At 41.5% G+C, this 27,501-nt stretch overlaps 1 protein-coding gene across 1 annotated transcript in view; it reads left to right on the top strand.

The window, feature by feature from the left end:
* The window catches only part of LOC126416065 (leucine-rich PPR motif-containing protein, mitochondrial), a 190,843-nt gene that overhangs the window by 42,147 nt on the left and 121,195 nt on the right, over positions 1-27,501 (top strand). Inside the window, exons 7-8 of the mRNA XM_050083541.1 lie at positions 2,962-3,175; positions 12,538-12,753. Coding sequence (XP_049939498.1) covers positions 2,962-3,175; positions 12,538-12,753 — 430 coding nt within the window. The remainder of the gene's footprint in view (positions 1-2,961; positions 3,176-12,537; positions 12,754-27,501) is intronic.

Below are 27,501 nucleotides of genomic sequence, written 5' to 3'. Positions count from 1 at the left end.
AATGACAGAGACATTCTAGGGTAATCTGTGCAGCAGTGGTAGCTACAGTGCCAGTGTGGCACAATGGTAGGTCCGTTGTTGTTTAATGTCTACATAAATGATCTTTTGGATAGGGTGGATAGCAATGTGCGGCTGTGTGCTGATGATGCTGTGGTGTATGGGAAGGTGTTGTCGTTGAGTGACTGTAGGAGGATACAAGATGACTTTGACAGGATTTGTGATTGGTGTAAAGAATGGCAGCTAACTCCAAATATAGATAAATGTTAATTAATGCAGATGAATAGGAAAAAGGATCCCGTAATGTTTGAATACTCCATTAGTAGTGTAGCGCTTGACACAGTCACGTAGATTAAATATTTGGGTGTAAAATTGCAGAGCGATATGAAGTGGGACAAGCATGTAATGGCAGTTGTGGGGAAGGCGGATTGTTGTCTTCGGTTCATTGGTAGAATTTTGGGAAGATGTGGTTCATCTGTAAAGGAGGCCACTAATAAAACACTAATACGACTTATTCTTGAGTACTGCTCGAGCATTTGGGATCCCTATCAGGTCGGATTGAGGGAGGACATAGAAGCAATTCAGAGGCGGGCTGCTAGATTTGTTGCTGGAAGGTTTGATCATCACGCGAGTGTTACGGAAATGCTTCAGGAACTCAGATGGGAGTCTCTGGAGGAAAGTAGGCGTTCTTTTCGTGAATCTCTACTGAGGAAATTTAGAGAACCAGCATTTGAGGCTGACTGCAGTACAATTTTACTGCCACCAACTTATATTTCGCGGAAAGACCACAAAGATAAGATAAGAGAGATTAGGGCTCGTACAGAGGCATATAGGCAGTCATTTTTCCCTTGTTCTGTTTGGGAGTGGAACAGGGAGAGAAGATGCTAGTTGTGGTATGAGGTACCCTTTGCCACGCACCGTATGGTGGATTGTGGAGTATGGATGTAGATGTAGATGTAGTGTGTCTGCCTAATAAGCAGGAGCTTCAGGTTTGAATCCCAGAGCTGGTACAAATTTTAATTCATTGCTTCGGGCTATATCATTATCATAGCTAAAGGTGAGGTGTTTCAGGAACATCAGCTGTATATGGTTACTTGATAGTGTTATCTCTTCCTGCAACTCACATCAGAGCTACCGTATCTACTCGAATCTAAGCCACACTTTTTTTCCGGTTTTTGTAATCCAAAAAACCGCCTGCGGCTTAGAATCGAGTGCAAAGTAAGCGGAAGTTCTGAAAAATGTTAGTAGGTGCCGCCACAACAAACTCCTGCCGTCGAATATATGTAGCGCTATACAGGCATGCTTTGCAGGCACAAAGATAAATACTGGCGCCAAAACCTCTGCATCAGTAAATAAATTAAAAAAAGTTGGAAGACGAGTGTTTTCTCTGCCCCGAGTTTCGACCACTGCATTTTTCATACATTATCCAACGAAGTAAATACTAATTCCGTATTGTTCATCTTCGAATGTAGCAGCATTTCAATGTACTACGAAAATCCGACTGGAAAGACTGTTTGGGATGTTTATCAATATAGCCAACTCCACGTTCTGAATTTTTTCCAACCTGTGAGAAGAGATCGTTGCTAACAGGAATTTTATGAATTGTGAATCACATGCAGTATTCTCTGCACCATAAGAATAATACGAATATAAACATTTTGCCATGTATTCTTTCGTGTTCGCTGCTATCTCATTTAAATCCTGTCTGCATAATAAACTATGAAACTAGAGTGAGACAACAGCAAACGCGGAAGAATATACATATCATGTCATGTTTATATTCGTATTATTCTTATGCCTAATAGTGATACAGTCAGAAATGAAGCACGGCAATTGACTAGATTTTTAAATCTACGATGACTAATTCCTGTGCATAATGTAATGTACTAAAGAGGCATCTGCAAAGATTTTCAAACGGAGAAAAATGTTCGCTAAACTCTAGTTCAGAACATCATCTATCATACGCAGTCTATTATTTGGTTCTTGTTGATTATCAGAGAAAGCAGCAGTGTAAGTAACAACAAAAAGCAGTCTCTTGCCATTGTTTCGCTAATGGGACGATTCCTCTTTTAAGCCATGGTAGCGCGCACAACAGCAAGCCATGCCGCGAGCGGTGACAGGCCGTTAACACTCATTAACAGAACACAACAAACAATGCATGACACAGTACAATAATACATTTTCAGCTTAGAGTGACGTAAACACCTATAACATAGAGAACGGCACTTATCAGATCAAAGAAAAATAAGCAATCAATTCAAACCAGACGAAGCACATGAAAAAGGAAAGGTACCCGTATAAATACGGACGGAGCGCCTGACGCATAGCAATGCCTACTTGGTAAAGCTTAACTGCTAAGCTTACGACTCGAACCAAACTACTGTAGCTGTATTGTCATTCATTCGACCTAAATTGTGTCTCATATTACAATGGACCAACTTTGTTTCGATTTCGAGGGGTGGCCTAAAACTTTTCTCTCCCCCTTGAATTTCGAGTCTCAAATTTCAGGTGCGGCTTAGATTCGGGAAATTTTTTTTTTTTTCCTTGATTTCAAGTCTCATTTTTCACGTGCGGCTTAGATTCGAGTGCGGCTTAGATTCGAGTAAATACGGTATATTGTAACTTGTAATGCTATCTCTTCTTGTAATTATATCCAGAATAAACAAATTGTTATATCCAGTCTTAAAGACTGCTGTTATTCCTGTGTGCACCTCCACAACTTGCACATTCAGATATTGTATGGAGTGTTGCATCGAAACAGTATTTTGAACTTAAGGCCACAACAATGTTTTGTACTTCACACTGAATTTTGTCACACACTCTATATCACATTATTAATTTTATTCAGAAACAAACTGTTTTTTCTGCTAAGTATGTGGTTTTACAACGTTCCAAAATTCATTTTTTATGTTTTTTTTTTAAGAACTGGAGAGTTTGTTAATAACAAAGAATTTGCGATTTCAGCCAGTGGAGAAAATTGTGTCTATATGCAGAGAAATGGAGGAGAGTGGCTTAAACAGCAAGGCACTGGTTCTGGCAGCAGAGATGAGTATACAGTCTTCCAATGTGGAACAGGCCTGCTGTCTGCTCTCTCTTCTCAGGCAGGATGGGTTTCCCATCAGACCTCATTATTTCTGGCCACTTTTGACTTCTTGTGGCAGAAAAGGGGATACAGAAGGTAGGTTCAATAATAATTTTTGAATCTCTTTTGGAATAAGCTATTGTAATGTATTATTTTTGTGAAAGAGAATGAGGTGATGCTGAAATGAGGGAGATGTAAACCACTATGCAATTATATTTGTCCTTTATACTCTCCTTAATGCAACAAAGTCCTGTTATCCAGGTTTATGTGGACCTGAGACTGTACGGAAAATGAAAAACTCTGGTAATACAAAATACTTGCCTCTATTCAAAAGTACAATTTATCTTATTTAGAAAATATTGTACATGCCACATTTGAAAGCCCACTTCATTACTTATACCAAAAAGTGACAACTTATTTTAAAAAATACATTCAAAACATAATGTGTTTCACATTAACTTGCTTTCAGTTTGCATAGAGAAACTGTCCAATTTTTTCTGCTGTTCCTTCACTTTATTCCTGCTTATGTTTTTTGTTTTTCAGAGTCAAAATGTCAGTATTGTCAAACAGATTTTGTCTTGCACCTCTCAGATAAGAATCAATGCATTTCAGTCTGTGTGCATGATAATAGGTTCCTCAGCTGTCTTGACTTGCTCTCTTCCACTGCCTAACATACTTTGTTCACTATATCCATGTCACTCAGTAACTCAAATCTCTGTTCATAGACATTGCTAATTAACCTCTTGCAGATTTTTTCCTTATCTAATGATTTGTGTCATTAGGTCAATATGTTTGCGTTTCTATCATCTTCCTAAAACATGTAAACCATACGAAATTTCAACAAAAACAAGAAATGTGATATACACTCATGCTCCTAAATTGAGGATAATGCTGGTACTTGGTGAAACAACATTCTGGTGAGCAGTTTGCAGGCATAAATCACCTTGGGGTATGACCATGCGGTGCATTTGACCTGCAGTAGTTGCGCAGTGGCGCTGGCAGCAGTCCACATACGCAGAGGTGTGCTGGTGCATGTCAGAGTACGGTGCAGCGAGTAAGTGTGCAGACGTTCTCAGACATGCTAATGGTGACTGTGTTGAAAATGGCTCAAGGAACACATATTGATGACGTTATGAGGGGTAGAATACTAGGGTGACTGAAGGCTGGTAAAAAACAACAGGTTGTAGCACGGGCCCTCCGTGTGCCACAATGTGTTATCTCGCGATTATGGCAACGATTCCAGCAGACAGGAAACTTGTCCAGGCGCTACAATACGAAACGTCCACAGTGTACAACACCAAAAGAAGACTGATATCTCACCATCAGTGCCCACAGACGGCCACGGAGTATTGCAGGTAACCTTGCTTGGGACCTTACCGCAGCCACTTGAACAGTTGCCTCCAGACATACAGTCTACAGACGACTGAACAGAGATCTGCAAGGTGCATTCTACTGACCCCTGGTCACAGGAGAGCCCGTAAAGCCTGGTTTCAAGAACACAGTACATGGTCATTGGAGCAATGGTCCCAGGTTATGTTCACGGATGAGTCCAGGTATAGTCTGAACAGTGATTCTCACTGGGTTTTCATCTGGCGTGAACCAGGAACCATATACCAACCCCTTAATGTCCTTGAAAGGGACCTGTATGGAGGTCGTGGTTTGATGGTCTGGGGTGGGATTATGATTGGTGCACGTACATCCCTGCATGTCTTTGACAGAGGAACTGTAACAGGTAAGATGTATTGGGACATCATTTGCACCAGTATGTCCGCCTTTTCGGGGGTGCAGTGTGTCCCACCTTCATCCTGATGGATGATAACGCACTACCCCACCGAGCTGCCATTGTGGAGGAGTACCTTGAAACGAAGATATCAGGCGAATGGAGTGGCTTGCCTGAACTCCATCTGGGATGCTCTCGGTTGACGTATTGCTGCACGTCTTTAAACCCCTACGACACTTCAGATTCTCAGACAGGCACTGGTGCAAGAATGGGAGGCTATAACCCAGCAGCTGCTTGACCACCTGGTCCAGAGTATGCCAACCTGTTGTGCAGCGTGTGTACATGTGCATGGTGATCATATCCCATATTGATGTTGGGGTACATACGCAGGAAACAGTGGCGTTTTGTAGCACATCTGTTTCGGGATGGTTTTCGCAACTTATCACCTATACTGTGGACTTAAAGATCTGTGTCATGTGTGTTCCCTGTGTGCCTATGCTATTAGCACCAGTTTTGTGTAGTGCCACATTGTGCGGCACCACATTCTGCAATTACCCGTAATTTATGAGCATGAGTGTAGTCTAATACACATTGTCAGTGATTCATTTTAGAAGCTACATTATTATTGAGACCTGTTTAGTGGCTAAAAAAAAAAAAAAATACAGCCAACAATGCATTCCTGCTGACAACATTTAACAGTATGATCGTATTTCATACCAGTACATACCAAGAACTTGGGGAGAACAATCCTAGAAGGGGCTGGGTGGTGATGGGGGGAGGGAGGGGGAAACCATCATATTCTTTTAGTGTTGTGTTAGATATGTTGGAAATTATCAGAAGCTCCTAGGGAAAGGGCTAGACAAATATATATAGACATGAAATTGCCATGAGCATGTTATAATGTTTGGAGTTCCTGCATTTACTTGAAGAGAAATGGGAAACAATGGAAAATTGTTTCAAGGATGTCAGACTGTGGTATTGTTACCTGCATCATCTTCTGGCAGTAAAAGATTAGCCACTTGCATAATAGTGTGTTCTGAATGAAAATATTTTTTGTAATTAAAAAAGAATGCCTCCAGCTTCATTTTACATTGTTTTCAAAAATCACTGTACTATGCACAGACAACCCACAAACCAGGTAATACACACCCAGGTGATTGAGAACTTTCTGCATTTTCAAATAACTCTCACTGCAGATTGATTTATGTAATAGCAGCAGCATTATATATTGAGGAATCTATTACAGGCTTACTGCAAAAACTGTTGAGTGCAAAGTGGTCATTTTTTGATTTTTTATGTATTCTGTATCAGAAAATGAATATATTTCATGTGGAGAAAACCAGTTAAGCGCAGTTCTCACTCTCAGAAGTTAAACAAATGTGCTAGAAATCTTTTAAGGGCGTAGTTGAATATTCTATACAATAAAAATCATTTTGGTGCACTTAAATGATTTTTCCTGCACTTTGTCGATAGGCTTGTTGAAATTATGTGAACAACAGTAATTCATCAAGTGCACTTAATGGATTTCAATGCAAAAAATATACACAATGTGTTGTAACCTTATACAGTACGCAAGCGAAATTAAACAGCATGTGCCTCCATGGCCAGCTTACAGAGGCCACTGCACATTGGCACAGATGGTGCAGCAAGTGCTTCACCGTGTACCAAACAGCCTTATATAGTCCGGCACTGGGACACTCAGCAGGCTAATGTTTATGTGACAGATGTATGCTCAATGTTAGACTGTGCATTAATGTTCTACTTGATTATGTGTGTCATACTAAGTACAACTTCATTCAGTGTCTCAGTACATTCCTGCATGTGGAAATGGAATAAAAGTTTGTTGGTTTGGAATTCTGATATTGTGTTTGTGCAGCATTACAATATCACTCCGCGTGTTTCACGTCTCGGTTCGCTATGGTCGATATGTCAGTGGAAGAAATTCTTCAATCTCTTGTTGAAAACAGCAGTGAGCTCACACCAACCTGCAGCAGGCTCTCTTCGTGGCTTAAACTATATGGCTGCATCTTTGACACGGCAGAGTTCACTGCAGTTGATACAACCCCCACTGTTTCTTCCGCATGATGATTCTGTGGAAGATTGCATATGAAATATATGTTTGGCAACATTTCCAAGCTTTTGGAGTCGCCAACCCCAATGTGTGTAAGACTTTGTTTCTGTCATGCATTTCTCCTCATGTTAATCACCTTTTGTGTCAGCTGGCTCCTATTGAGGAACCTGCGAGTCTCTCATATGATGAAATGTGTCAGTTATTCTCAATTTATCACTGAAAATAGACTCCTGTTATTGCTGCTCATGTTGAGTTCTACCATTGTCAAAAGCAGGTTCATCAATCTTACAGAATGGAACTTCATGGGCTTAGACATCATTGCCAGTTTGTTATTGAGGCTAAGTGGGACTCTTAGGCTGATTAAGTGGTTTGTGATACAATAATACACCTGTCTCACACTAGGCTCGTCCCTGTTCTATAAACAGTTGGTTGAATATCTTTGGAAACCAGCAGTGATACACATAATCTGTCAATAGGTCTTCTTCTTCTTCTTCTTCTTCTTCTTCTTCTTTTCTTCTTTTTCTTCTTCCTTTCATCCTAAGCTAAAGCCTGTTGCCTTCAGTACCTGTTAATTTACCCTGAAATTGTCACTCCATCTTTTCTTTCGACAGCAAGTATTTCTTTTACCACATTGTAATTTATTTCTTACAGTTTTCACAATCTTCCACTCATCCATCCTCTCTACGTGTTCATTCCATTAATGTTTTTTCTTATGAACCCACTCATTAGTAGAGTCAACTTTATATCCTTTTCTAATGTTTTCACTTCTGTCTATATCTTACAATGTCTTCCATGTAATCCCTCAAAGAATTTTCATTTCCGTTATTTCCACATGTCTTTTTGTTTTTGATGTTTCCATTCTTGTCTCAGTTGTGTACGTTATAACTGGTCTCACTGTTGTTTTGCATATTCTTGTCGTTATATATTTTCCTGTATGCTTGTTTTTCCAAATAGTATAAATTACATACACTGCCACTTTATTTACTTTTGATACTTGTTCTCTTACTTTCTTTTCAACATTCTCAGTGCTTTACAGTTCAGTACCAGGATATTTAAATACTTGCTGAATAATTTTTCCACCAGTTTTCAGTTTGCATCTAATTGGTTCCACAGATGTGGTCATACATGTTTTCTTAAGTGTATGTGACTAAATTTATGTTTTCGGCTGCAACATTAAATATATGTAAAAATGTGTGCAGATTATTTTCAATGTTTGCTGGTGGAACTGCATTGTCAGCATAACAAATGATTTTCATTTCTTCATCCCCCTTACTATAACCACTACCAGCCAATACCTTCTTTATCTCCTCACCCAAGACTATATTAAAATGAAGCAGGCTCAAAGAGTCACCTCGTCTAATACTGTTATTAACGACTCCCTCCCTCCCTCCCTCCCTGTCCATCCCACACCTCCCTGCCTCTCTCCCTTCTCTACCTCCTATATGCTCTACCCTCCGAGCTCCTTTCATTTTATGTAGCTGCTGGAATCATCTGTTGAATGCCCTGCCTCACAATATCCCTGGTACCCCTTCCTTACCAAGTGCATCCTTCCCTACCCTGTCCCCACCTTCATCTGCCAGGCAAAAGCTGTCGATAGTCGGCAATTAGTGTTGTCGCGCTTTGCGCGCGCGCGCGCGCGCGCGCGCGTGTGTGCGTGCGTGCGTGCTTGCGTTTGCATGCACATGCATGCATTTATGTGTGTGTCACGTATTTATTAGTTAGCTGTTGGTGAGTGGTTGCCTTTCCTTTATTTTATGTTACATTCTGTCCAGGAATTTCCTGTGAGAAATAAGGTCAGGATGGGTAGTCAGTCACCTTTCTCACCTTTTTTTTAATGTTGTCATCTTTTGTCATGTTTATAAATTGTTGTCACTTTTTCAATCATTTTGGCTGTTTAAGGTAGAAAGTAAATTATTTACTTTTGTTTTTGAATTCCTCTATTCATGTTCTTCAATTAACTTCCTGGAATGACCCAATATTGAAAGTAGATCTAACCTGAGGGGCTTTTGAAATTTGTGGTAGATTGTTCCTTGTTGAATTTTTGAGTGGTTTTTATATTTTGTGCAACTGTTATTAGTGTCATTTAGTCCCCTTTACTACTGCTTCAATTTTTGTCCCAGAATCTACTTTTGCTGTCGTAACAAAACTGCTCATGTGAGACTCTGTTCACTTTTGAAAATAAACTTTTTGATATGGGAAAATGCAAATTCTGTAGTTACTGGCTTGTGAAGACAGAGAGTTTGAAAAGTAGTCTCTGCAAGGGAGGAAAATAGTTCAGTTAACCACTCACTTCCAGCAAAATGTAAGTGTAACTTTTAGAACTTTCAGATCAGACTCTTCCTTCAAGTTTGGTATGTGTGCCAACAATATGGGTGTTAAGTACCGAGGATAGTTCCTCCTCCACTGGATTGGTATGGACAGTAAAATCAGTGACTTCCAGTTACTCTTTGGATATGTCAACTGTATTTGTAACAGTTTTTTAATGTTCTATGGTAGTATTTTTAAACATTTTTTCAGTCTCATCTATAAAAATGGGGTATGCAGTAAATGATGGACTGACACTATTTTTTCCGGAAAATATGTTAGAAGAAGCATGTTCATCATTTTACACAATAAGTTTTGATGGAAAAGACTACCTATGTTAAAGATAAAAGAGAATTACAATTTACAAATTTGATCCGAGAACAAGCATTGCATAACAGCGCGTCACCTATGAACTTTCTTTATTGGCAAAGTAGACAGTGAAATATTACATCAGAAATCATGCGAAGCACTTTCTGAAGCCATCTTACTGCTAAATAAATGCCTTAGGCTGGGATTAGATGACCAAATGTCAATAAAAAAGCTTTTAGGCTTCTAGATAGTGATGTCCAGGAGATCCGTGGCAGACAACTTACAGCATTCATGTAATGTACGATGCCCATGGAAAGGCTTGGGAGTGTTTAGGTGAAGAAGCATCTGAATTTACCTTATTTTGAAGTTTGGCCTTTTTGCCGGGAAGAATATGAAGGAATTCAGTCAAAGTTTGACATTCCACATCACAAGTTTTTGAGGCATGCAACCATGAGTTGACTTACTTTAGGACCATTAGCCAACATGATTTTGGAACAGTAGGATGGTATTCAGTATTATCTTCTTAAGCACATACTTCTAAAAAAGAATTGTGCTAGTGTTCAGTTCAAATCCTACAATGATATTCTAAAAAATCAATGAAAGCAGAACTTTATTTCATCTGAAAAGCCATTCACTAAGTTCACACACCATTTTAAAAACTGAATCACAAGTTGCATAGAGAAATAGAAAATGCTTCAGACCGTTTTGGCTTGTGTTTTGAAGGTTTCTGCTTTGAAAAAAATTGAGTAGTTCTGAAGTTCTTCATAGTGAACTCTTTATATTGGCAATCTGCTTGCTTTTGAACAAGCAGTTGTTAGTGGAAAAGGCAGCAAAATCAGGCCAAGGCTTGCCTGAGGGTGCACAAATCGTGAAAGTAGAAGAAAGAGTGAAAGAAAGGGTGATGGAAATCATTCAAAAAAACAAAACAAAAAAGTTGAGAAAAGAAAATCTATCATCATTACTTCATATTTTACGAAGATTCCTAAGAAACAGTAATCCAGAAATGTTTTGTTTGTCTTTTTCCTTTGTTGAAACATAGAATATCATTAGTTGTAAAAATGTGATGTAGAATTTTTTTGTGAATTAAGATTTCTGTTATGAATATAAAAAAAAACCAATGGTGAATTACCAATGTACTTCTATATATTAATAAATCCTTATGAAGGAAAAACTGGCATTATCCCAGCCAGGATCATAATAGAGAAATTGATCATGGTCTTAACCAGTCCTTTTGGCAGGGGGTTATGAAAAATGAAAACAATTCATTTGTGTCATATGTTTATTGAAATAATTTGTCACCTTTAAATCACTTTTTAAAATATTATGTCACCTTTTAATCACATTTTTCAAATATTTTGCCTCCTTTTTCAAGTGCCACAATGGTTCCTCACCCACTAAGATGGATAAGATTGCCCAAATACTATGTCAGTACTTGGCAAAACGTAATAGAAATAATAAAAAGAAAACATTTTCTTAATGTTTTACCACTGGTATTTATTTACTCACAAACTGGTTTCTGGTTTTTCCTTATCACCAGACAGTGACATAAAAAGTCAAAAAAGAAAAGAAAAGAAAAACAGTTTGAATAAATAAATCATAATTGCAGAACATAAATATAATGCGTTCTGTTTTGATATTAAGATATTTAAGGTTTATAATTAATAATTTTTTTGTAATTTTTGTCATAATGAGTTCATTGATGTAATATCCTTTGACATAATGGCTATCGGTGTACCCGTTCACATTCTTTTTTTACTATGTATGTAGAACTTCAGATAGTAATATCCACATGTTGTCCCATGCTGAGATCATTCCACAGCAAGAGTGTTGCATTGTCAGAAGATAGAGTACATGGTCCAGGTTTCCTGTAGAGACAATTCCACTGTGGTACACACAACATTTGCATCCCATTGGGAGTGAAATGGTGTGGCAACTGGAAACAAACCCAAAAGTTGAAGTACACAGGAATATGATTATTGTCGGCAAACTTCTAAATTGCACATAGATTCACCTTGAAATTCTGGCGGTTTGTGGACCAAATGCAATGTTACATCCAGCTGTAGTAAAAGGGTGCCAACAATTTGACCAAGGTCTCGTGGACATGGCAGGATTTCAATCGTTGAGAAATTGAATGAATGGTAGAACATTTACAAAGACTTGGGACTATGTTGAAAAATGATATCATGAATGTATGTCACTTTGAGGTGGTACAGCATTCAATGATAGATACTTCACCTGCAATAATAATAATGTACATTTTGAAGTCCGCTCATATAAAACTAGCAAGTTTTTCATTCAGACCTTTAAAGTAATCCCGTGAAGCTTGAGGTGAAATGTAAAGTGTGTTTTGCAGAAATGGCCACCATATCAAAGAAAAGAAACGTTTTGAGTGTTGTTGTTATTCTGCTGTAGCTGTTATTCCCAGCACATATGTTTGAAGTAAAATGACATTTATCAGCAATTTACTGGATAAATAATGGTTATAAATCAGTTTTTTGTTGTACAGTTATTTTATCTTCAGACTTTTATAGGTTTGTACAAGTTTTCTATTTTCTCATGATTACTAGAGTGAAATGTTTTATGTCTTGAATTTACAGTCATTCTGTTAACATTTTATATGGTACCTCAGAGGGTACCTCAGCTTCATGTAATTTTAAGAGTATTACTGGCTTATTAACATAATGTGGATGAGCCTTAAGTAACTGGCAAATTTTCATTTTACATTCACATTTATTTATATGATTCATTGACATTTATATCTGAATGCTTTTGTTTTTATGTTTTTAAACTATTCTGAACTTTTCTCAATGACTTGTCAGAAGTAAGTATCACTAAAAGCTGAACAATATTAGTAGATATTGCTTAGCAGCATACCAGTAATGGTGAAGTAATTAATGCTAATATACGGTCTATATTAAAGATCTTTTTCAGTTAATTTTGTGCACACATCACAATGTTACCTTCTTTATCAATTTTTATCTATTGTTGAAAGAAATGATGATAATTTTGCAAGTAAATTGTATTTATTTGTAAAGGACCCTTATGTATTAACAGGCATCCAAGATATTCTGAGACGCATGAATGTGCAGTTTGGCTTGACTATTGGTGGTGAAACACTTCGAGACTATGTAATTCCATACCTGAAAGATCAGAAACCAGAGCAAATAGTGAGTCAATTAAGTGCAGCTGGTGTAACAGCAGCAGCTGCAGCATGTTCTGTTGTTTGCAGCCTACTGCAGGCAAATAAGCTGTCAGATGCAGCAGATCTAGGTAAGTCTACAATTTGCTGTGAATTGTTCAACTTACATTCTGTTTTTAGATGATTAACTTTGATTGTGAGAATGACAAATTGATTACCAGTTAGTCATGGAAAGGTGTGATATTGGTTCGCCATTATGCCCGATAAAGCCTGGGCAGCAATAGCTGTACAATTTAGTACGCTATTCCTTCATATGGTTTCAGTTAACCTACTGTAATGAATGTGCCTTGCAGGATGGTAATAGCCTTACCGCTTTTCTGCTTACCTTCGCTATTAGTTGCATACATTCTTTTGTGTATTATAGAGGAAAAAATGCATAAAGACACAAAGCAAATGATAACATGACCATTACAGTTATTATCCAGTAAACCAAACTGAAGGCCTGGCTAGGGTGGCAGCAACATTGTGTTTATGTTAGAGAAACAGGTAGGGGAGGCAGTGACAGCATATACTTGGGTATCCTTGCAAGTGTAGCACTGCCACATACTACACATCTGTATGTCAGAGTCTTGCAAAGCACAACAGTGAAATGTGGTCTGGTGCTTTTGTTTGACAGTACTCCTTGGATGCTATCACTTTGTCGCATTTATTCAGTGAGTAATATGTGTGCATCCACATTTCATTTGAATAAACCACCTGATCTCTGAAAATCTTTGCCGCATGTTGTCATAAAAATTTAATGTATTTTTCTTTTGTGAAACAATATTGTCTCATTTGTACATCATAACTTGCTTATTTTTTCCACATTTTAGACATAAACCTCATAGAGTGGAGAATTTTCTCACAGATACAGGATACAGATTAAGATGGGGAACGAACAAGTTGAATGATGATGTATCTTAAGTTGCCAGCTATCTCATAGTAAAGCCAATTGCTTATGTGGGCCTTTGTGTAGGAGCTTCTTCCTTGATAAACAGACGAGGTTAATTTACCTGCCATCCTTTTAAAAACAGTTTCCACTTTAAGAATGAACCAGTAGTGTTTAGCATCAGACTGGTACACCATAGGTCGAAGGTTCAGTGCTAGTCATATAATAATTTAGCCTTTTTTTGGGAGTTGAAATGCATTTGTGTACATGTCCAAAATTAAGCATGAAGACTACTGAATTTAAGGTAGAGACTGGTTTATGGCTGCAAAATTTTTGTATGAAAAACCAGTTTTGCTGAATGTTAATGATGTAAGTTCCCCTTTAAATTTATAGAAAATTGAAAGCTGCTTATGTAACATATCCTTCTTACAATGTCCATGGTGTGAGAACAGTTCATCTTATCAATTTTTTTCTGACAAAAATCACTCTGAAATTTTAAAATTTTGTACATTGTTGGAGCAACATCCATAGAATGAAATCTCCTTGTTGAAATAGTAAACACCCACCTGTGGGTCAGGGATTAGAATAGGCCTGAGGTATTCTTGCCTGTCGTAAGAGGCAACTAAAAGGAGTATAACATGTTTCAGCCTTTATGTGATGGTCCTCTGTAGGGTTTGACCTCCATTTTCCAAAATTTCCCTGAAGTGCGAGCCAATTGGGGAAGAGCGCCTTACTTGGTGCATCATGTCCATCGTGCATTGAGATCCTTATACCACTTCCTCGTCATCGCAATCCCGCTCATTCTCCATCTCTTGGGTGAGGACACCTTCCTGGGTGCGTTTTACACCGTGCACTATGCAGTGTCACTTTCTGTGTCGACTATGACAGTGGACTTCTTTGCACATGATAAGCAGCACAGTAGCCAGTCCATTGTGGTGGGGCCACCATGTACCCTGTTGGTCAGGGATCACTCTGCTGATGCCTGCGCCGTTAACTCCCCACATATGCCAGCGGGTAGATGCCCATCCCCCTGGGGCATCGGGGCTCCTGGCAATGGCCATCCTGCCAGGTAGCCTTTGCTGTGGCTGGGTGGCACCCATGGGGAGTACCACTGATCGGAGTGGATGGCATCAGGGCGGATGACACGTGATGAAGAGTAGTCCATTATCTCTTGCTGGTGATGAAATACCAACAGTCTCTAAGTGTTCATGAGCTCAATTCAACGCACAGAAGTACAAACTCGAAATTGTTCCCCTCCCTGGCCACACCATGGGAGGAACATCAGGCTAAGGATGGCAGCGGATCTTATTCGCCCTGGTACCTTGTATGTTCAAGAGCTGATGGGGAAACTTTCATGACGATGAAGCCTCAGTTTTTTGTTGAACATTTAGAGGACAATTTTGGGAAGGTGGAGGGATTGTCCAAAATGAGATCTGGGTCAGTCTTGACCAAAACAACATCCTCTGCCCAGTCACGAATGTTACTCGCTTGTGACAAGCTGGGGGATGTTGCTGTAACCATCATGCCCCATAAGAGCTTAAATATGGTCCAGGGTATCATACTTCACAGGGACCTTCTTTTGCAGCCTGACGATGAGCTGCGCGCCAATTTAGAGCGGCGAGGTGTACATTTTGTCTGGCATGTCCACCGGGGTCTGAGGGATAATCAGGTTGCCACTGGTGCCTTCAACTTGGCCTTTGAGGGTGATACTTTCTCCAAGAAGAACAAGGTGATGGTCTATCGCTGTCATGTAAAGCCCTATGTCCCTCCCCCAATGTTAACATCCCAATACTCCATGTGCCCCGCCTTCCATTTGTGCCAACTGCAGAGAGCACTATTTGCCTTGCTTGCCAGACTGCAGGATTCTCAAGAAAGAAAGAAAAATCATAGAGTACAAGACCCTGCACCAACTGACCTACACTGAGGATACGAGAAAATTTGAACACCTGCATCCTGTATGTATGACATCGTCTTATGCTGCCGCTACAACAGTTCTGGCACCATCAGCTCCGCAAACCCCAGTCACCTCTCAGAGCCAGAAGACTACACCTGCCCCCTTGATGGTGGGGGTCATTTCCCTCCTCCCTCCTTGTTACTCCCGCACCACCTACTTCAGGAGCAACCCCCCCCCCCCCCCAAACCATCAGGGACATCTGTCCCCACTTCTAAGCTGGAGAAGCATATGTCTTCTTTGGCTTCTCTCACTAGGAAGGGGTCCCTTGGGTCACTCCCTTCCCAGGTTTCTGCTTGTGGGAAAGATGACACCTGCCAAGCAGCTGGTCGTAGGGCTTCATGCTCATCCTCAGTCTCAGGTACTGAGCCAGTGATGTCCTCCCAGCCAGGGAAACCCAGGGAGCAATGAGAGAAATCCAGACAGAAGACCCCTAAGACCAAGGAAATTGCAGTGGCACCCAAACCACCGCGACCAACAAGCTCTGTGTCTGAGGATCAACAAGCTCTGTGTCTGAGGATGGGGTGGAGATTTTGGCATACGCTGAGGACCTAGATGTCGCCAGACCCTCAGAGACAATGGATACAGACTGCTCAGGCAATAAATCAGTGGCAGCAGGTGACTCTGAGCTGTAAACTGCCTCATTGAATGTTCCATGCCTTCCCAGTCTCACGAAGTCATTCTCCAGTCTAATTGCGGCAGTTTTTTCCACCGCCTGGCTGAGCTACAGCAACTGTTAAGCCTTCCACCTACTATCTGCATTGCCCTCCAGGTAACCTGGTTCCCGGTAATGCGGACCCCTGCCCTCCGCAGCCATAAGGGATATTACAGGAACTGTAGGGACTATAATCGAGTGTCAGGTGGAGTTTGCATTTATGTCCTAAACTCAGTCTGTAGTGACACTGTGCCCCCTTCAAATGCCTCTTGAAGCTGTGGCTGTCAGAAAAAGGATGACACAGGAAATAACTGTCTGCAATGTATATCTTCCTCCAGGTGGTGCAGTACCCCTGAATGTAGTAGCTGCACCGATTGATCAACTCCCTTCACCTTTCCTACTTTTGGGAGAGTTTAACGCCCATAACCCCTTGTGGGGTGGCACCATGCTTACTGGCCGAGGCAGAGATGTAGAAACTTTACTGTCTCACTTTGACCTCTGCCTCTTAAATACTGGGGCCACCACAAATTTCAGTGTGGCTCATGGAAGTTACTCGGCCATTGATTTATCAATTTGCAGCCCAGGACTTCTCCCATTTATCCACTGGACAGCACATGACGACCTGTGTGGTAGTGACCATTTCCCCATCTTCCTGTCACCAACCCGGCGTCAGACCCACTGACACCTGCCCCGATGGGCTTTAAACAAGGCGGACTGGGAAACTTTCACCTCTGCTGTCGTCGTTGAATCTCCCCCACACCGTAACAACAATGTCATGGTTGAGCAAGTGACAACAACAATTGTTTCTGCAGCAGAAAAAGCGATCCCTCACTCTTTAGGGTGCCCCCGGTGTAAGGCAGTCCCTTGGTGGTCACTGGAAGTTGCTGAAGCTGTTACGGAGCATCAGTGAGCTCTACAGCAGCGTAAGCAGCACCCTTTCTTGGAGCACCTCGTAGCCTTTAAACGGCTGCATGCCCGTGTTCATCAACTTATCAAACGACGGAAACAGGAGTGTTGGGAGAGATACGTCTCGACCATTGGGTGCCACAGGTCACTTTCCCAAGTCTGGGGAAAGATCAAACGTCTTTTCGAGTGTTATCATAAATGGCGTGTTATCTACCGACGCAAACGCGATTGCCAAGCACTTTGCTCGAGCCTCTGTGTCAGAGAATTACCCCCCAGCCTTTCGCACACTCAAATGGCGGCTGAAAGGGAAAGTCCTCTCATTCCCTTCACGCCACAGTGAATCCTATAATGCGCCATTTACAGAGTGGGAGCTCCTCAGTGCCTTTCCATATTGCCCCGACACAGCTCCTGGGCCTGATCGGATCCACAGCCAGATGATTAAACATCTCTCATCTGACTGCAAATGACATATCCTCATCATCTTCAACTGGATCTGGTCCGATGGCATCTTTCCATAGCAATGGTGGGGGAGCACCAGCGTTCTGGTGCTCAAACCCGGTAAAAACCATATCCAGGAGAATGGAGTACCGCAGGGCTCTGTATTGAGTCTCTATTTTTAGTGGCCATTAACGGTCTAGCAGCAGCTGTCGAGCCCTTCATCTAACCTTCTCTGTATGTAGACGGCTTCTGCATTTTGTACTGCTGCTCCAGTGCTGGTGTTGCTGAGCGACGCCTAGAGGGAACCATCCACAAGGTACAGTCATGGGCTCTAGCCCACGGCTTCCAGTTTTGAGCCGCAAATTCATGTGTCATGCACTTCTGTCTACATCGTACCGTTCATCCGGACCCAGAACTTTACCTTTGTGACGATCCACTCACTGTAGTGGAGACATATCAATTCTTATGACTGGTTTTCAACGCTTGTTTGACGTGGCTTCCTCATCTTCGTCAGCTTAAGCGGAAGTGCTGGCAGCACCTCAATGCCCTCCATTGCCTGAGAAACACCAGTTGGGGTGCAGATTGCTCTACACTGCTGCAGCTCTACAGAGGCTTTGTCAAATCCCGAATTGACTATGGGAGTGTGGTTTAGGGTTTGGCAGCGTCCTCAGCATTGCATTTACTCGACCCAGTGCACCGCGGCAGGGTTCGACTAGCGACAGGAGTGTTCAGAATGAGTCCGGTGTCCAGCATACTGGTGGAGGCTGGGATCACTCCATTGCAGAGCAGACGTGCACAACTGCTCGCTAGTTATGCTGCACACATTCGTAGCTCTCCTGAGCATCCAAATTATCGTCTCCTTTTCATGCCCACAGTGGTCCATCTCCCGCATCGGCGGCCCAGGTCAGGGCTAAAGATTGCGGTTCGCGTGCTGTCCCTTCTCTCTGAACTGGAGTCCTTCCCTTTACCACCTCTACTTGCGGTCAGTTCACGTACGCCTCCATGGTGTATGCCTCGGCCACAGCTTCATCTGGACCTTTCACATTGCCCTAAGGACTCCATTAACCCCGCCACTCTCCGCTGTCACTTCCTCTCGATTCTTGACGTGTTCTGGGGCTCTGACATGGTTTACACTGATGGCTCGATGGCTGATGGTCACGTAGGCTTTACTTATGTTCATAGACATACTGAACTGCACTCCTTGCCAGATGGCTGTAGTGTTTTGTACTGACTCATTGAGCAGCCTACAAAGTATCGACCAGTGCTACCCTTGCCATCCTCTGTTAGGGTCCATCCAGGAGTCCATCTATGCCCTGGAATGGTCCCATTGTTGAGTGGTATTTGTGTGGACCCCAGGACACGTCGGAATCCCAGGTAACGAACTTGCCAACAGGCAGGCTAAACAGGCGACACGGAAACCGCTTCTAGAGATGGTTATCTCCGAAGCTGACCTGTGTTCTGTCTTATGCCGCAGGGTTTTCAGGCTTTGGGAGACGGAATGGCAGAACAGTATGCACAACAAGCTGCGTGTCATTAAGGAATGTGTGGAAATCTTCCATGCGGTCTTCTCGCAGGGAATAAGTTGTCCTCTGCCGGTTGCGCATTGGCCATACACAGCTAACGTATGGTTACCTACTCCATCATGAGGAGCCACCTCTGTGTTGCTGTGGCGCCCAAATGAAAGTACTCCACCTCTTGCTGGACTGACCACTTTTAGCTACTCTTCGGTGGACTTTTAACTTTCCCAGCTCCCTACCTTCGGTGTAGGGCGACGATGCTACAACAGCAGCTTAAATTTTACATTTTATCCATGAGAGTGGGTTTTATACTTCTATGTGGGTTTTAGCGCATGTCCTTTGTCTCTCTGTGTCCTCCACCCTAGTGCTTTTAGGGTGGAAGTTTTAATGTGTAGCAGAGTGGCTGGCTTTTACATTTTATTTTCGTGGTCGGCCAGCCACTGTAATCTGCTTTCTTGTTTTACTCTCTTCTGTTTCTAGCATCTCTCTGCTGTTTTCTTGTCCTGTTTTGTTTCTTTTAGGTTTCATTGCCTTTCCTTCGTTCTTGTGGTTTTTCCTTTCTTTCCATTTTGTGTTATATGTCTCATCTGTTTTATTCTCACACTTGTGCCATTGTTTTATTAGGAACAGGGGACCGGATGACCTCTTAGTTTGTTCCCTTCCACCTTCTTTTAAACAAACCAACCAACCAACCAAATAGTAAACAGCCAATCAGTTGCAAATTGCAAGTGATAGGCTGTTTACTATTTCTAGAAAAAGATATCAGTCTAAAAATTGCAAAGTGTGTTCAACTAGTAATGCAATATATTTTTTTCTGAAAGCAGGTTGGTTTTATACATGATTTGAATACACACTATTATTTCCCATTCTTTTGACTACAAAACCCTATTTTTCAACATAATCTCTGTTCAGTATGATGGCCTTACACCACCTTATTGGAAGGGTCTGTATGCTTGCATGGTACCACTCTGCTGGTCGATGTTGGAACCAACGTCGTGCTGCATCAGTAACCACACCACGATCCAAATAATGCTTCCTGTGGATTGCACCCTTCTGTGGGCCAGACAGATGGAAGTCGGAAGGTTTGAGATCTGGGTTGTAGGGTGGATGAGGATAAACAGTCCAGTGAAGTTTAGTGAGCTCTTGAGTGCACCAACTTTTTCTTCAGAGAGGTGCTGTGGCTTGAAGTGATGAACACGTTTCATCACCTGTCATGATTGTTGACAAAAAATTGTTACAGTCAGCATCATAACACGCAAGTAATTCCACAAGGATGGTCCTTTGTTGTTCTTTATCATCTTCTGTTTAGCAGTGTTGCAACCCAGTAGGCATACTCATTTAAGTACCCTCCTTGGAGGTTATCTGCACTACCAACAGAGACATCCAGTTGAGCACTGAGGTGTTTGATTGTGATGTGCTGATCACCTCAAATGAGACGGTCCCTATGTTCCAACATTGCGGGAGTCAGAGCTGTGTGCAGCCAGCCGGCATGCAGAAGATCGGACAGTTTTGCATAACACTGTTGTGATTATGATAGACGTCTCGCCCAATGACTCGCCAAGTATATGTTGACTGTCAAATCTCCATAGACATTTTGCAAGGGCCTGTGAATATCTGTGATGCTGTGGTTTTTCACCAAAAGAAAGTGTGACAGCTCTGTTTGGAATGCACCTCCATTACAGCCGCCATTTTGAAGGCTATGTATAGTGCCACCCTGGATCAGAACTTCCTCAGACAATAGGGGTGGAAGTGGGAATATTCCACAATGCCCCACACTAGATTCTGCAATTTTCAATCAAATTGGCTGAAAAAAAGAATGTGTTGCATTACCTACGGAACGCTCCTCTTGTCAATGGTAACATAATAAATAAGTTTTTATGAAACTACTAAATATTAAATATGAAATCAGTTGTATTTTATCACTTCATCATCTATTTTGTAACAAAAAAACCAAAATAGTGAAGGATTTTTCAGTTGTTATCAGGTGCAAAAGTAGTATAAGAATAAAGAAAAAGAGAGAAGAAAAATGAAATTCATTTGATAGTAGTGAAATGTCATCCTCAAGTTCACTGGTTCTGACCTATACATTTATTCTTCCTGTGGAAACTCTATGTTTGTTTCCATGTTATATGTTGTATTACCATTTAGGATCTTCCATTGATAAGTGCCATGAATTAAATTTAACACTATTTGTTTATATAACTCCATTCACAACCTCACAAACTTTTAAAAATACAGTCCTTGTAATTGATGTGAGACTCACCCCAAACTAATGTTTATGGCATCTTTGTGTGTCATTGTTAATGTCAGTGATAAACTTTAACTTGTTCTTGCAGACACTGTTTGAGAGTAGAATATTATGTATTAGTAATGTCTACAATATCTTTGTTTTAAGTAAATGGTAAAATATGTGAAATTATATCATGTGAATTGCCTGTGAGGATACTGTATACTTACAGTAGGATGAAAGCCATGTCCCGTTCATATTACTTTGTGAGCTTACACAATATGCTATTGTGCTGTTTCCCAAATTGCGGGTATTTCAATGGATCTTCAGCAAGTTAATCTTTTCGATACCTTCATTAGGGTAACACCAATAACTGCCCCACCCCATGCATAAAACATTGTCTCTCCTGAACTATGTGATAAAATTTTGCAGGTACAGTCACAGTGTGAGTGTGTGTGTGTGTGTGTGTGTGTGTGTGTGTGTGTTTAGGAAAATGCCTTTGGTGAGGTGAATACAGGGTTATAAATACAAAATCAAATAGGAGTAACGCTGGAGTAGGTTTAATAATGAACAAAAAATAGGAACACAGATAAACTGCTATGAATAGCATAGAGAACGCATAATTGTAACTGAGATAGACACGAAGCCCACACCCACCACAGTAATACAAGTTTATATGCCAACTAGCTCCACAGGTGAGGAGGAGATTGAGGAAATGTATGATGAGATAAAAGAAATTATTCAGATAGTTAAGGGAGATGAAAATTTAATAGTCATGGGAGACTGGAATTTGATAGTAGGAAAAGACAAGTTTGTAGATGCAGAAGAGACCTGAAGACATGGGAAGATTTCAGATTGATTATTTAATAGTAAGACAGAGATTTAGGAACCGGGTTTTTAATTGTAAAACATTTTCAGGGGAGGGTGTGGACTCTGAACACAATTTATTGGTTATGACCAGCAGATTAAAACTGTAGAAACTGCAAAAAGGCAGAATTTTAAGGATATAGGATAGGACGTGGATTACTGAAAGAACCAGAGGTTGTAGAGAGTTTCAGAGTGAGCTTTAGGGATCGATTGACAAGAACCGGGGAAAGGAATACCTTAAAAGAAGAATGGGTAGCTTAGAGAAATGAAATAGTGAAGGCAGCAGAGGATAAGTAGGTAAAAAGATGAGGGCTAGTAGAAATTGAAACACCCCCGTTTAAATTCCTAATTGGGTTTTGTGTGATGATTTACCGAAGCCACCAAACAATTAATTATTATAATTATATGACCATGTGCTTAATGGATGAAGGCTATTGGTTTTCCTGCTGTGGTTTCGGGGGTATTTCAACCGAGTGCGGCTGTTCTGAGATGGAATAGTTATTGATTGAAAGTTTGTCTATTATTAAAGACAATAAAGGTTGCGATGTACAAACTGATACGTATTTTCTACAAACACACAAATTCTGAGGCAGTTGCTACCTTCGCCTTACACGTCTAATTATGGTTATATCTTTTATTGATTGTGGCTTTTAAGTACTTCTTCACAAGCAACAATGATGGTTAACATTCACAACAATCCTCACTGCAATCCATGGTTGTTGCTGGCTGACGCGGTTGAAGTGAAACACGTAATTCGGCACTTGTCACTTTTGGTTTCATATCACTCACGAATCGGTGCCGATGAGGGTCAACCCCACGATGATTAGGGGGCGCGCTCATTTGTCATACTTCGGTAAATTTACCGTTCACTACTCACTCAGCCACCATTCTTCCCCGTCTCTCCAGTACTACTGTTCATTTGACACTCGTCTCACTGCCTCCTGCAGTGCTCAACAGTTGACTCCTGTGTGCTATCGACCTGGGTGTCGGATACTAATATCTATGTTCGTGGGATCACAGATCCCTTACAAAATCCTTGTGTAAACAAGAGATATTGAATTTAATCGATGAAAGGAGAAAAAATAAAAATGCAATAAATGAAGCAGGTGCAAGGAAATACAAACGTCTAAAGAATCAGATTGACAGGAAGTGCAAAATGGCTAATCAGGTATGGCTAGAGGACAAATGTAAGGATGTAGAAGTATGTACCACAAGGGGTTAAGATAGATACTGGCTACACAAAAAGTAAAGAGACCTTTGGAGAAAAGCGAACCACCTGTACAAATATCAAGAGCTCAGATGGCAAACCGGTCCTATGCGGAGAAGGGAAAGCAGATAGGTGGAAGGAGTATATAAACGGTCTGTACAAGGGAGATGTACTCAAGGGGAGTATTATGGAAATGGAATAGGGCATAGATGAAGATGAGAAGGGAGATGTGATACTAAGTGAAGAATTTGACAAATTGCTGAAAGACTTAATTCGAAATAAGGCCCCAGGAGTAGACAACATTTCGTTAGAGCTATTGACAAAACTCTTCCATCTGGTGAGCAAGATGTATGAGACAGGCAAAATACCTTTGGACTTCAAGAAGAATGTAATAATTCAAATTCCATAGAAAGCAGGTGCTGACTGATATGAAAATTACCAAACTGTCAGTTTAATAAGTCACAGTTGCAAAATACTTAACACCAGTTCTTTACAGAAGAATGGAAAAACTGGTAGAAGCCAACGTCGGGGAATATCAGTTTGCATTCAGGAGATATGTAGGAACACCCGACACAATACTGACCCTACACATTGCCATAGAAGATAGCTTAAGGAAAGGCAAACTTACGTTTCTAGCATTTGTAGACTTAGAGAAAGCTTTTTACAATGTTCACTGGAATACACTCAAATTCTGAAAGTGGCAGGGGTGAAATACAGGGAGCAGAAGGCTATTTACAATTTCTACAAAATCCAGGAGATAGTTATGAGGGTCGAGGACCACAAAATTGAAGCAGTGGCTGAGAAGAGAGTGAGACAGGGCTGTAGTCTATTTCCATTGTTATTCAAGTCTTCATATTGAGCAAGCAGTAAAGACAAATAAAAAATTGGAGTAGAAATTAAAGTCCAGCTTGAGGCCGTTGCCAATGGGCATCACTGTGGGGGTGCGAACGGGGGTTTGTCGGGGACGGCCAGCTCGTCCCACGCATCCCCCGATTGGACTACGGCTGTGGCTGCCTGGTATACTGCCCACATTGAGGCTGACTCCTCATCGGTGGTAGAGTGGGAGGTCGTCTCGAGGTGTGTCAGGGGATGAAAGACATTCTGGAGGGCTGAACGGAAGGGCTCTCCAGTTTGTCTGACAAACCGGTTTCAGGCTCTGTCTCCGGCTGATACTGATCTTCGGCCGGACATGGCTGCTTGTCCTGTTCCAGAGGTTGCCCCTCAGTCTGCAAGATCTGGGCGGTCTCAGAGGGTGGGCTTAGTGGTAGTTGGGAGCTCCAACGTCAGGTGCATAATGGGACACCTTAGGGATATGGCTGCAAGGGAGGGGAAGAAAACCACTGTGCACTCCGTGTGGAGTCATTCCGGATGTGGAAAGGGTCCTTCCGGATGCCATGAAGGGTACAGGTTGCACCCATCAGGTGGTCACTCATGTCGGCACCATTGATGTGTGTCACTGTGGATCGGAGAAAATCCTCTCTGGCTTCCGGCGGCTGTCTGTTTTAGTGCAGACTGCCAGTCTCGCTAGCGGGATGAAAGCAGAACTCACCATCTGCAGCCCATCATCAACAGGACTGACTGCGGACCTTTGGTACAGAGCCGAGTGGAGGGTCTGAATCAGAGGCTGAGACGGTTCTGTGACTGTGGACTGCAGATTTTTCGACTTGCGCCATAGGGTGGTGGGGTTTCGGGTTCCGCTGGATAGGTCAGGAGTCAACTACATACAGCAGGCGGCCACATGGGTATCAGGGGTTGTGTGATGTGGACTGGGCAGTTTTTTTAGGTTAGATGGCCTCGGGCAAGTACAGAAAGGGCAACAGCCTCAAAGGGTGCGGGACAAAGTCAGGACATGCAGGTACCAAGCAGCAATTGGTATTGTAATTGTAAACTGTCGAAGCTGTGTTGGTAAAGTACCGGAACTTCAAGCGTTGATAGAAAGCACCAAAGCTGAAATCATTATAGATACGGAAAGCTGGCTGAAGCCAGAGATAAATTCTGCTTTTTCCTAAGCTGTTTCACACTGGCACTGCAGTTCCTTCTCTAAATCCTCACACGAACGAAAAAATGGCTGACATCGAAATAAGTGTCCAAGGAATAGAAAAGCAACTGAAATCACTCAACAGAGGAAAGTCCACTGGACCTGACGGGATACCAATTCGATTCTACACAGAGTACGCGAAAGAACTTGCCTCCCTTCTAACAGTCGTGTACCACAAGTCTCTAGAGGAACTGAAGGTTCCAAATGATTGGAAAAGAGCACAGGTAGTTCCAGTTTTCAAGAAGAGTCGTCGAGCAGATGCGCAAAACTATAGGCCTATATCTCTGACATCGATCTGTTGTAGAATTTTATAACATGTTTTTTGCTTGCATATCATGTCATTTCTGGAAACCCAGATAAACTGTCGCCTGATAAACAAAGTAAGAGCCTACGAAATATCAGACCAGCTGTGTGGCTGGATTGAAGAGTTTTTAGCAAACAGAACACGGCATGTTGTTCTCAAGGGAGAGACGTCTACAGATGTTAAAGTAACCTCTGGTATGCCACAGAGGAGTGTTACGGGACCATTACTTTTCACAATATATATAAATGACCTAGTAGATAGTGTCGGAAGTTTCATGTGGCTTTTTGCGGATGATGCTGTAGTATGCAGAGAAGTTGCAGCATTAGAAAATTGCAGCAAGATCTGCTGCGGATAGGCACTTGGTGCAGGGAGTGGCAACTGACCCTTAACATCGACAAATGTAATGTATCGCAAATACATAGAAAGAAGGATCCTTTATTGTATGATTATATGATAGCGGAACAAACACTGGTAGCAGTTACTTCTGTAAAATATCTGGGAGTATGCGTACGGAATGATTTGAAGTGGGGTGATCATATAAAATTAATTGTTGGTAAGGCGGGTACCAGGTTGAGATTCATTGGGAGAGTCCTTAGAAAATGTAGTCCATCAACAAAGGAGGTGGCTTACAAAACACTCGTTCGACCTATACTTGAGTATTGCTCATCAGTGAGGGATCGGTACCAGGTCGAGTTGACAGAGGCAATAGAGAAGATCCAAAGAAGAGTGGCACATTTCGTCACAGGGTTATTTGGTAAGCGTGATAGTGTTACGGAGACGTTTAGCAAACCCAAGTGGCAGACTCTGCAAGAGAGGCGCTCTGCATCGCGTGTAGCTTGCTGTCCAGGTTTCGAGAGGGTGCGTTTCTGTATGAGGTATCGAATTTATTGCTTGCCCCCTACTTATACCTCCTGAGGAGATCACAAATGTAAAATTAGAGAGATTCGAGCGCACACGGAGGCTTTCCGCCAGTCGTTCCTCTCGTGAACCATACGCGACTGGAACAGGAAAGGCAGGTAATGACAGTGGCACGTAAAGTGCCATCCGCCACACACCGTTGGGTGGCTTGCGGAGTATAAATGTAGATGTAGATGCAGAAACAACTCGTGGTTCGAATTCCATGTTAAACAGTAGGTCCTCTTTCCCTGGTTGGATAACTGGGGTGGTTGAATAACTGGGGTAGGTAGGTTACAGACACATAATTTGTCAGAATGGTGGCCAGAAGAAAAACTTGCACCAGACCATTAAGCCACACAAAATTGTTGTTATTATTATTATTATTATTATTATTATTATCGTCATCATCTTGTAAATAATTAAGTTTGTTCAGAACCCTCAGAACATGAATCCTATGTACACATGGCTGGTTTTTTTTATGTTGATAACACTTTTACAGTCTTGGGACATGATATCGAAGCTCTTCACCTATTTATTCATCATATGATTAGGGGTGCATACTAATTTCAATTGAGATGGAGAGAGGAGGATGTTATTCTTGAACAAAATTAGACAGTTGGCTCAGCCATTACTTCAAGCAAACACATACTGACCTATTTTTCAGTGTGCATAGCTTTCATCATGCAATCCAAAAGAGAGGAGTTTTAAACTGAAACAGCTCCTGACAAGGATCACCTGGATCCCAAGATCAGCTACCTGAAAAACGTGTTCTATAGGAACAGCTGAACTGAACAAGATATTAAGTTAGGAGTGTCTAAGAAAAGAAAGCACATGAATAATCATCAGAAAGAGCTCATTCTATAGTACTTCCTTTCTTTGGAGCTACAAAAAATAAGATGCAGACCCTTTGTCAGCCACAGTATTCATTTCATTTTCTGGCCACC

This window comes from Schistocerca serialis, chromosome 8 (assembly GCF_023864345.2).
Source record: "Schistocerca serialis cubense isolate TAMUIC-IGC-003099 chromosome 8, iqSchSeri2.2, whole genome shotgun sequence".
Taxonomy (NCBI): domain Eukaryota; kingdom Metazoa; phylum Arthropoda; class Insecta; order Orthoptera; family Acrididae; genus Schistocerca; species Schistocerca serialis.
This window is presented reverse-complemented; position numbering and strand designations above follow the sequence as displayed.